A 10,856-nucleotide genomic window follows, 5' to 3' on the forward strand; every position below is an offset into this window, starting at 1 on the left:
TAATGACGTCAAGGCATACGCAACATGTCACCGCCTCCTCGCAGAATCTCAGTGCGCATGCCCGGAAAAACAACAGCCCTTTCGCCCACGTGCGCAAGTAGGATTGGTGAACGGCTGAGCTACATGGATAACTTTGATATTGAGGTTTAGTATTTACTGTAGTCATAATTTGGCTGCAATTTAAGTAGGCTAATAATTTACGTCAACGTCGTGAGGTTTCGCGGCGCGTTTGGCTTCCCGTGTTTGCATTTATGTTCAGACGACCGTATTCCGACGAATTTGGTAAATGAGCGCTGAGCTTTCGTCGTGTTTTAAAACAATCCTGACGTCAACGTGCCTGTCGTGCCGGCACGTCTGGATAACGTCAACAACTTCGGACTCAATCAGATCGCACGGGGAAGCTGGTAGCATGTCGTTTGAGATGAAAATAAATTTGTGTTCGTCGTTGCTCAGATTTGTAAGAACGTTTAGTTGCCGGACATAGTTTTCAATAACGTAGAATATATTTTTATGTATTTAATAAAGTTTTGGCGATGACTGCCGTTCCGTCAAATCGTGATGACGTCACACACATCAGATTGCAATGTGATGCGAGTAACTTCTTTTTTTTCCCCCCAACATATTAAGATGAAAATAAGGTGTCTGTTCGTAATACCTAATTACATGTGAATAGATAATACACTGTGGATTTTTTACATTGTATTTAATAATAAAGTCAAGTCGATCAAGTCAGCTTTTATTGTCAAATATGCTCTATGTGTAACATACAGCACAGATGAAATTACTTTCCTCTCTCAACCACAGTGCATACATGTAGTGCATTAAACACACACACACAGCTAAAATTTTAAATTAATAAAATGAATACAAATAATTTATCATGTAAGAAAATGCGACAGAAATAAAAGCATTAAAGCCCAACATCAACGATAAGCTCCAGAAAGACCAATCAGTTATACGTGATATATCCAAAAAATGAATTGATGCTCAAAGTCCAGCCATGGTGATGAGTGGTTGTGGACGAGCGGCAAGGAAGAGGAAGAAAAAGCGCAACGGCGCGGTCCAATCGGGTATAAAATGTCATTGCGTCAATACAAGTTGTTGCACGACACAGTTGTCGCATATTTTCACGTCTCCTAATATGTCCTCTTGTTGTCAAGTTTCTCTGAGCCACCGGCCCGAGTACGTGGAGCTGCTCAGGTTTCTTCACCAGCGAGGATTTGCGTCAACACCGCTGCAACCTGCGCTCTTCCCTGGTTTTCACAAATTTATATTCAATCTGAAACAGACCGATGGACCATTCATGTGGCCAAAAGCTTAATGTCTGCTTGTTGCTTGTCTCTTCAGACACAGGCCGAGGTCTGCGGGCTCTGAGGAGCATAAAGGTAAGATGAGGTCACCATCCAGTCAGGTTCCCCAAATGTGAGCCCAAGAACCAGGAAATGCTGAAAGCCGCTCTCTGCTGTCCCAAGCCCAACCAACTGATGATTTCACTGCCCGAGTCTTGTTTGCTTACAACCTCCACCGTGTTGGACAGCTACCTTGGGCGCTACATCAAGAGGTAATTACAACACTGCTCTGAACGTACTCCACGCTGATATGCACGCAGTTGCCTCGAGATAAAAATAGCTTCCTTCCCTACTTGAAGGATCCCAGGCAAATTCTGATTTCAACTTGCTGATTTGTAGGAGTAAAAGTAGTCCCAGTCATAATATTAGTAATACTGTAGTTGTTTATGAAAGGTGAAACTGTCAACAGGAGTCCCAGTAGTAGAAAGAGTAGTACTGTAGTCACGGCATGTTAGAAGTAGAACCGTAGTAGGAGTAATAGTGGTAGAGTTGAGAGGACACGCCCACATCGCTCCTTCCTTCTGGTGTCCCAACACTTTTGTCTGGTCAGCTGGACGCCGCGGCCGTCGCCTCTATTGGCTCTCTGCGTCTTCCTGGTGTGTGAGCGGCACAGAGGAGCGGACGCCGAATGGTCCCCGTACATCCGCGCCCTTCCCGCCTCCTACACGTGTCCCGCCTATCTCGCGCACGACGCGGCGGCTCTCCTGCCCGTCGGACTGCGGCGGCAAGCTTTGGAGCAGAAGGACGCCGTGCGGGAAATGCACTCGTCCAATCGGGATTTTTTTAAGTGCGTGTATTTTGAAATGGATGCACTCGGGTTTGTCACGTCACTGACGTGTGATGTTTCCGTTCAGGACGTTGCAGCCGATTCTCAGTCAGCCGGCGGAGGACGTGTTGACGTTTGAAGCTCTGAGGTCCTGAAAAACTGGACTTGCCGACAGTACTTGAGCACATTGGCCGTGTTACTGTGCACCGCCCGTGTCCGAGCGAGACATCGTGAAAATGTGGATGTGTTGTCCAGGTGGGCGTGGTGCAGCGTCAACACCCGCTCCGTCTTCATGCGTCACCCGTCCAACCAATTTTTGTGCGGCCGGGACGACTACGCGCTGGCTCCCTTTTTGGATTTGCTTAACCACCACCCTGACGTGCAGGTAGACGTCACCTTGTCTACTATGCGTTCCACCGTCTTCACCGTCGTTTATTGGTCAGGTCAAAGCGGGCTTCAACCACAAGACCAAAAGCTACGAGATCAGGAGCGTGGGCGGGACTCCGCGATTCCTGCAGGCCTTCATTCACTACGGTTCCCATGACAACCAGCGCCTGCTGCTGGAGTACGGCTTCGTCGCCGCCGCAAACCCTCACGGCGTGGTCTACTTGGACGCAGGTGCGTCACAGTACGCGCAAGGGAGTTGGAGTCGTAATGGTACGAGTGGTGGTGTAGCGCTTTGTGCTAATAGTATCGTGGTCGCGGTGGTACATGTCGAAGTTGTACTCGGGTAATAGTATCCGACATTATAGTAGTAGCCTTGATCGTAGTTGTTTAGTAGTAGCTGTAATGCTAGTAGAGTGGTAGTTATAGGCGAGGTAATAGTGTTAGCATTGGTAGTAATGGTATGCGAGTTGGAAGTGGAGGTGCAACGGTAGGTGATGGATTGTGGGATACTAAAGTCCTAATTATAATGACGCAATAGTAGGCTCGGTCTCGGAGCAGCGGTATCGGGGTAGTGGCTGCAGTAGTAACTAGAGTAGGTTTAGAGTGGTAGTAATAGCAGACTAGTAGTCATATATGCAATATTCGGGGGTGCCGAACCTTTTTTTGGACTGAAGGATCGACTTCTCAAGCATCCAACCTCCCACGATGCACGTGCAACCGCCGCACGTGGACCCGAACATGAACGAAACTGAAAAATAAAGTCCAACAAGGGCAAAATGCAGACGTTTGTTGTTGTGCAGAAACGCTGCGCCAGGTTGTGAAAGGAGACACGAGGAGTCTGGAGCAGAAGATGAAGTTCCTCACAGACAACAACTTCCTCAAGTCAGACGCTTGACCGTTGGCCTTCTTCTCACTCGGATGCATCCAACACATTCTTCCCCTTTTCTTAATGATGATAATGATTAGCGTAGGCGCCCGGTCATCATGCAATCCTTGCGTTGTCCTCGTCCCTCAGAAATTTGAGTGTGAGCGGTGAAGGTCCCTGCTGGAGGCTGACGACCGTCCTCAGACTGATGTCACTGCCTCAAACTCTCCGGTAAAAACCCTCTTCCGCGATGCTACATGACGGTTCGGATCACCGGTCTGAATCTGCGTTGTTCCCCGCCTTCCGTAGCCACCAGTGGAAGGCGGTGCTGCGCGGCCAAGCGGTAGGCGAGGAGGCCGAGCGCACGAGCCTCCGGACGGCAAAGGCGTTGTGCCAAAGACTCCTACGAGACACGCTCGCGGCTTTGGATAAGGTTCGGATGACGTCTGAACACCATTTCATTTGCTAAAAAGTTTTTTTTACGTGAGTAACAACTCTATTTCGGCCATCTATAAGGAGTCAACGTTACAATTTACTCTGCTGAAGTGTGGGTACCGGTACTCAAGTACAGCAATAGAGTACAACTATTTAATTATTTACATTTGTCCTTGAGAATGTTTTTTTTTTTTTTTTGGTCCTTTAATATGTCTCATCACCGGTCATTGCTTCTTTTTTTTCCCCCATACAGATCTCCAGGCTCCTCCAAGATGAGGAGCCTCGGCTCGGGGAGCACCTGCGGCTGGTCCAGTCACTGCGGCTGGAGGAGAAATGCATCTTGGGAAGATGCCTGGAATCACTGAGCGCCTCCCTAAGTGAGGTGAGCCCACCGGATGTGGGCGACGTGTGCTGATGTGAAGACAGTGGCGTTCCGTCAGGGCCAGCAAGGCCTTCTCTGCTGGCCTAAACATTCTCAGAAAAGTACATTTAATCAATTTACTTTTCTGAGAATAACATAAATTTAATTGATGTTATTTTATTTTCATAAATATGTCAACAAAATTATTCTCTGTATTCTTTATGTCATATTATTTCCACTTAGTCGAGTGGCTTATTTTAAATAACATCGAAAGCCACTCGCTAAATAACTTATTTATTGTGGTAGAGTTTTTAACCAATCATATTTCAGATAGCTTGTGTTGCCAGGTAAACTAAACTTGCTCGGGACCTTCAGATGAAACAGAGCAGGCCCCTGTGCGCTGTCAATGAACGGCCACAGTCAGCTTGCAATAGCCAATCAGATCCCGAGTCTGCCCCGGCCTTACGTCGGCGCTGGACGTGCGCGTTCGGTGATCGGATGAGCGCCTGCTAGAGGGAGCTGTTGCTGCATTTTGACCCAAAATGGCCGAAGGAGAAGACGTTGATCTGGTTGCTGGACTACTTTCCAAACAATTTTCAAGACGTACCTTCCACCGGATTTACCAATTGAAGTTGTTTTACCAAGGCAGCAAGGAAACATCAGAGCACGGCTGGGCACTTACAAGCGACGGTGCGTTTAAAAACGTTTGGGGACACTCGCGTAGATCTGCAGCTCAGTGAACAGGCACAACATTGGTGAGTAAATGAAGTTTATTTTACGTTTCTTCTTGTTATTTTATTTCGTTAGTATTAATGGTCACGAAATAAAATGACAAAGATACAAAAATGTATCAAATAAATCAGCTCACTGCAATTTATAATGGCGCATTGTAGTCAGCTTCGTGCACTACAATTCGTTCCATCTCAGCTGCTCAACATTTCAGTTATTTGCTGTTGTATAGCCTATTCTCAAAATGCAAATGATCTGTTCATTTTATTTTCAAAGAATAGTTTTTTTGTTATTGTGTGTTTGGTGTCTTATATGAAACTGCGACATTGCGCAATTTATTGGACAGACTTGTTTATGATCACACAGCGTCATTTGGGTGGTATTTTATTTAGTATTTTTTAAATCTTTTTATTTTTGACAATATCTGTAAATGTAGTTTCCTGCTCTTAATTGTGAATGCAGACTTGGTTTTAAATGCTCCTGAAATGAAGTGCTGCCTGACCGGCCTATAGTGTTCATGTATGTGACGTCACTGAAGGCCTAAGGTTGAAATGCACGGCCTGCCGCTGCGTGAAGAGATGTCCCGAAGACAGACACACAGACGGTCTCGCTTTCACGCCAAAACATATCAAGAAAGTAACCAGAAACTATGAGAGACTCTTCTTGGATTGGCTTTATTGAGCATTCATTAATAGAGCATCAGGGACACTGTGTGCCACGCTGTGAGAACCCAGCAAGACCCCCCCCCCCCCCCAAAAAAAATGGCCCCATCAGAATAGACTCACTCAGTCAACGTGCGTCAAAAAGGTGCTTAAGGCTTAACAAAGAGCTGTCCAACGAAAGAGAATCGTCACATTTCAACCACAGCCTTTTTCTTGCGCTGGAGTTGAACATCCTCCATGGCGGCCGCCGCTTCCTGCAGAGGAACCGCCTCCTCGGGCTGAGGTCTGCAGGGACCACACGCGAGCACATGTCAATGTGGCGCGAGCCCGCAAACGCATCTTCAGAAGAAAGCGAGTTCCCTCATATGTAAATGATTTCGTTCATCCACCACCGGTCGAAAGGATCTGGCGTGATGATATGGGCTCACAATTATTGTAATCGTGATATTTAGTCCTGTCAGTGGTGTCGACTGTGTTTTGTGTTAGTGTCACTCGTTTTGTGTTTCACTTGAATGTTTTCACTGTCTCTGTTGTTCTTTGATGTTGTCTGTAAAAGCGCTTTGTTACAGCTGCAGCTGTTTATGGAACGCGCCCTATATAACTCAAGTCGTTTGGTATAGTTATGTGGTACTCCACACCAACAGGGGGCAGCACGTGGTAGAAGGTTCGACCCGAACAGCCGTTCAATGCGTCGGCGAGTCGATGAGCTAAGAACAAAGTTCTGATCGAGGGCACGAATACCAACGTGGAGTGTTTGAGCATACATAAGATTCAAATGCAATCTCGATTAAAATGAGAGACATTGCTGCAAATGTTCGTTGAGCTCGTCTTTTCCGCAGTACGCTCGACCCACTGGGAACATTCACTTCTTGCAACAACGATGGGAATATTTCCGCCTTGCGTACCTGAGTATTCCGGATGACATCTTCTCCATGATGTCCCTGAGAATGTCTGCCCGCTGGTTGTTAAGAGAGCATAGCCGTATGTCATACCGAGTGCCGGCTCAAATTCCACGCACACGTTTAGCCCAAGGATACGCAGGTATCGTCCCTGCTGGGATGAGGACGCCAACCACACTTGAGGGTTGAGGAAGGACACGGAGGCAGACTTCAAGAACATCAACCTGCTGTCGGGGGGATCCAGCTGCAACCAAACAAGAGAATGGACCGAGCGAGAACGCCCCTTTTTGCGGACGAAAAACCCCAGGCTCACTGTAACTTTGCCTTCAGAGGAAAAGACTACTTTAATTGCTAGCACACGATGCAAAACACCATCGATGGGCGAAACCTTGTGGTGCTCTAACCCTTCAAGCAAAAACAAAAACAAAAAAGTGCAATAGGGAACACTCCAGTGAGGATTGTGCCATTTCACGGCACAAATGAGAAGCGCAAATCCACTCACTTGCAGGTCTTGGTAGGACGTCACCCAGTGGCCCCCGACTGCCAACACACTGATGATGTCATGCTTGTGTAGGAGGAACGTCGCCTCCTCTTCCCCTTCCTCCTTGTCCTGCTCTTCTCGACGCTCCTTCTCTTGCAGACTAACTTGAGTCAAGAAGCACAAATTTCATCCTCTGGACATGCATATATCGGAATGTTTTTTTTTTCCTAAATACGTACCTCCTTGGTCGACAACTATGTCCACTCCCAGACCCCCAGTCTCCTCCATGACCGCCGGAAGAAGCTCCGATGGGTTTTTGAAGACGGGAATCACCCTCACTGGTGGGACAAAAAAAACAAACACATTTTAGCTAGATTATTGTGTGCCCAGTTCAACATCAGACATTTGCTGAACAAGCGGCACCACCGTGCGAGTGTTTATGTCATCCACGCGTCGTCTGACGTCCACTGAAATTGACCTCAAAGTGCCCTCGGGCTCGCATCGCTCATTTGTTGACTGGGTTTGGTCATGTGACATTTGCAATGCGAGCCCGAGGGCACTGTTGACACCAACTTCAACGGATGGACCAATGAGCTTAATTCTCGTTCCGCAAACGTAAGGTGAATCAGAACGTGGCGTCACTCTAATGGGCCCGCATAAAACTGATTATTGCAAAGGAAATGTTGGGCCTCGAGTTGCCCTTTAACAACTCACAAATTGTCATGAAAACCCTCCGTGCGTCAAGCCATCCATTTTCTTTGATCGTTTGGAAGAACTGCGAGGCAAATGTGCTCACAACTCGTCCTCGGTGTTGCCATGATCGAAGTGCGACACAGCGAGTGCGCGTACGCACCTACGCTGGGTCTTAGCTGCTCCAAGAAGGTGTGCTGCTGCTGCGAGTGCGACGTAGTCAGTACCTTCACGCCGTGGTAGCACGCCAGCTGAATGCACATCAAGCCAAAAGGCTGAGTGGGGGAAGAAGAAAACACACACATAGGAGGTCTAAACAAAAGTGCCATGTTCATCGCGGTCGCAGCGGACGCCACGCAGCACGTACGCTGGCGCCGTCCGCCACCAGGAGCGTCTGACCGGCCGCCATTCGAGCGTGCGTGTGGAGGGCGCTGTACGCTCGCAGGCCGTCTTCCAGCGCTGCGGCCGCGCCGGTGCAGCTCAGTTTCTCCGCTTTCGGAACTGCACAAAAAAAAAACGATGACTTCAGTTTGTGAGAGCAGGAATCACTTCAGAACAAGGCCATGTTGTGTAGGTGCGTGCATGCGAAGAGGAGTCCACGCTACCTAGATACTGTTCATTCATGTCGATGACATCACTGAGACCCGAGCAGACGGAGTCCAGCGGCAGAATACCTAGGATAGAGGTTACATGGCAAAGCTGACGCTTGCAAGCACATGACGCGTTATGAGTGACCTACCGACAACTTCATCGTTGGCTTGGAAGAAGGTGACTTTTGGACCCACTATAGGGATGACAGAAAAACAACTTTTTTTTTTTTTAAACATTTGTAACAGGGAGGAGTCATGGAGAGTTTCACAAGGTCATCAAAAAAGTCAATCAAAAGGGTGAAAAACGTGTCAAAACAGTGAATCGTTTGTGTTACAGCTATACAAGTAAGAAGCGCGCCGTGAGTGATGGTGACGCACCATGTGGCTCAAGTTAAACGTCAGTGGATTTTTTTTTTTTTAACATGGCTGCATTCACTGCGTCATTTTTTTTTCTCATAATCGTGACACACACTTCGAGTTACCTGATGCCACAGCTATTATGCTGAGACCATACATGTACATACTGTGTTCAAGTGTGAGATGCCTAAACTAGTCCGACTTCCGACGCCTTGGCGTTTCACTTCCTCATAATCGATGCATCACGCCAAGATGCGCCCTCTAATCTTTGTCGTGTGAATGCAACATCACCATCTTCTGGGATCCAATTGTCATTTCAGTGGTTTACAAATTTGGATTTCAGAAAGACCACCCTTGGGCACCTATACGTTGAAATACACACTTGACCAATCTGTGGCCATAAATGGTTGGATTTCAGTGACTAAATTTAAAACTGCACAGCGGTATAATATTTCGCGTCGTTTCCCAGTCTGTGAACTTTAACCAAGGTATATTTTTTTTTTTGTACACAACTTTCTGAAGGGAAGTAAATAGTTCCTCCTCCTCTGTTTGTGGGTGGTCACTAATCATTTTTGAGCTTCCCACCTTGTTGTACAACGCCCGCCAGCTCCCTGCCGAGGGGAATCGCATCTCTCTGCAGGCCCACGTCTTCCAGAAACTGGAGCGTGCAACAAACCGAGAGTATCAAGTGTGTGATTATTTCAAGCATAATCTGATACTATTTCAAGGTTGCAATGCAAATGAGATGAGATGATTCTATTGCCTTGAGGTCCACCGGGCTGAGGCCACACGCCTTCACGTGAATTCTGACGTCATGGCTGCCTAAGACCTCAGGAAGCGTCTAGAGAGGGAATCGTCACAAAGAGAGGTGATGCTCGACAGCTATCCAGAGCCTTAACAGCCTGACGTACGATCGGCAAGAAGAACCGCCCTCTTCAGAAAACAGTTGAATTCGTTTTCCTGGCACAAACAAGACACGATCTCACCGTTTCCTGGTTGACGAACTTGAGCTCGTTGCCGCTAATTTGGCAGAATAAACCCTTCATGTTACCCCCCCCCCCCCTCCCAAATGTTTTTCAGATGAAATTCGAATGGAATTGATATTCATACAAAGCAACGAATTGGCGTTTCTGTTTACTTCGCGCGTGTCATGTGACCACTTTTTTCCTACTTCTTTTGTTCACAAGCAGCGAAGCCAAGTGATGATTTATGTTCTAGCGCCCTCGCTTGAACATTTCTAGCCACTACTCTTTCATGGTCACACGCCTTCAATTCTATGCTTCAACTTAAAACATGAATTCTATAAAAACATAAAACACACGTTGAAGTCATATTTTTACTTGCACATCATCTTTTTATTTGTTTTCTATTGCTTTTCTTTTGGGCATTGGAAGGTGTAGCGTTCTCATTTCACTGTGCACCACACTCACAAGAAAGGCGATTCTAGTCGATTCTATTGTTGGCTGAAGAGCTCCAAAAGAGGTGTTGAACTCTCTGGGTTGCTACCTCAGAAAGAGCAACTTCCAGTACTGTAATGTCCCCTTTTACGTCATGCAATGGTTGGCCGGATAGTAATTATGTAACAATGTAAAAGTCCGTTTTTCCAATCAAAGTTAACAAAACAAGGATGCGCCCGATGCGGTGACTTTTGGAACCGCGACAATGTGTTGTTGGAATAAAACACGCATTTGTTGATTATCCTCTGGGGAGAATCCTACTGGAAAATTAATTGAGCTGAGGAGAGATAGGCATCAGTGTCGAGGCACTAATCTTCAAATCCATCCATCTATTTTCTAATCCTTTTATCATCACAAGGGTCGCGGACATGCTCGAGCTGTCTTCGGGCAGTAGGCGGGGGACACCCTGAACCGGTTGCCGCCCATCGCAGGGCAAACATCCATCCATACTCACACTCACAGCTAGGGATCATTTCGAGTGTTCGGTTTACCTGCTGTGTTTTTTGGAATGTGGGAAGGAAACCCGCAGTACCTGAAGAAAACCTACGCAGGCACGTGGGGAACATGCAAATTCCACACAGGAAGGCCCGAGCCGGAATCAAACGCTGCACCTCCGCTCTGTGAGGTAGACGTGCTAACCAGTCGACCAGCGGGCCGCCCATCCCAAAATCCGAATATCAAATATTAAAAATGGTCTGACGTATTTGTTTGTTTTTCTCTGTTTTAGTTCCTTAAAAACAGGGGTCCCAACCTCCGTTTTTCATGGAAAACACTCACGTACTTTTTATCCCCGTTTTTTTCTTCAAGAATTGTTTGAGTTTTAAAAAA

The 10,856-nt window shown here is 47.0% G+C and overlaps 2 protein-coding genes across 6 annotated transcripts; one reads left to right on the forward strand and one right to left on the reverse strand.

Annotated features, from left to right (window-relative positions):
• The first annotated feature begins 56 nt into the window (after positions 1 to 56).
• On the forward strand, positions 57 to 6,366 carry setd4 (SET domain containing 4). Of its 2 annotated transcripts, XM_086122078.1 has the most exons (12): positions 57 to 1,070; positions 1,161 to 1,256; positions 1,348 to 1,385; positions 1,473 to 1,561; positions 1,900 to 2,136; positions 2,204 to 2,263; positions 2,371 to 2,500; positions 2,559 to 2,733; positions 3,303 to 3,384; positions 3,518 to 3,598; positions 3,677 to 3,800; positions 4,056 to 6,366. In XM_086122078.1, exons 1-12 carry the CDS (start codon positions 1,001 to 1,003, stop codon positions 4,215 to 4,217), a joined length of 1,344 nt encoding a protein of 447 aa, XP_085978204.1. In that variant the 5' UTR covers positions 57 to 1,000; the 3' UTR covers positions 4,218 to 6,366. The 2 variants fall into 2 exon arrangements, with proteins under 2 accessions (XP_085978204.1, XP_085978203.1); XM_086122077.1 differs by having other exon boundaries at positions 57 to 1,256.
• On the reverse strand, positions 5,551 to 9,710 carry cryzl1 (crystallin, zeta (quinone reductase)-like 1). Of its 4 annotated transcripts, none has more exons than XM_086122081.1 (12): positions 9,558 to 9,708; positions 9,335 to 9,412; positions 9,157 to 9,229; positions 8,364 to 8,408; positions 8,230 to 8,298; positions 7,992 to 8,125; positions 7,788 to 7,899; positions 7,174 to 7,272; positions 6,956 to 7,098; positions 6,592 to 6,697; positions 6,460 to 6,505; positions 5,551 to 5,839 (listed from the first exon to the last, which is right to left on the reverse strand). In XM_086122081.1, the coding sequence occupies exons 1-12, from the start codon at positions 9,615 to 9,617 to the stop codon at positions 5,743 to 5,745; spliced, it is 1,062 nt and encodes a 353-aa protein (XP_085978207.1). In that variant the 5' UTR covers positions 9,618 to 9,708; the 3' UTR covers positions 5,551 to 5,742. The 4 variants fall into 4 exon arrangements, with proteins under 4 accessions (XP_085978207.1, XP_085978208.1, XP_085978206.1 ...); XM_086122082.1 differs by having other exon boundaries at positions 6,460 to 6,512; XM_086122080.1 differs by having other exon boundaries at positions 6,460 to 6,512; positions 6,592 to 7,098; positions 9,558 to 9,710.
• Positions 9,711 to 10,856: the final 1,146 nt, after the last annotated feature.

Source organism: Hippocampus guttulatus, chromosome 10 (assembly GCF_054856545.1).
Source record: "Hippocampus guttulatus isolate MCC_2025c chromosome 10, RoL_Hgut_1.0, whole genome shotgun sequence".
In the NCBI taxonomy this organism is placed as follows: domain Eukaryota; kingdom Metazoa; phylum Chordata; class Actinopteri; order Syngnathiformes; family Syngnathidae; genus Hippocampus; species Hippocampus guttulatus.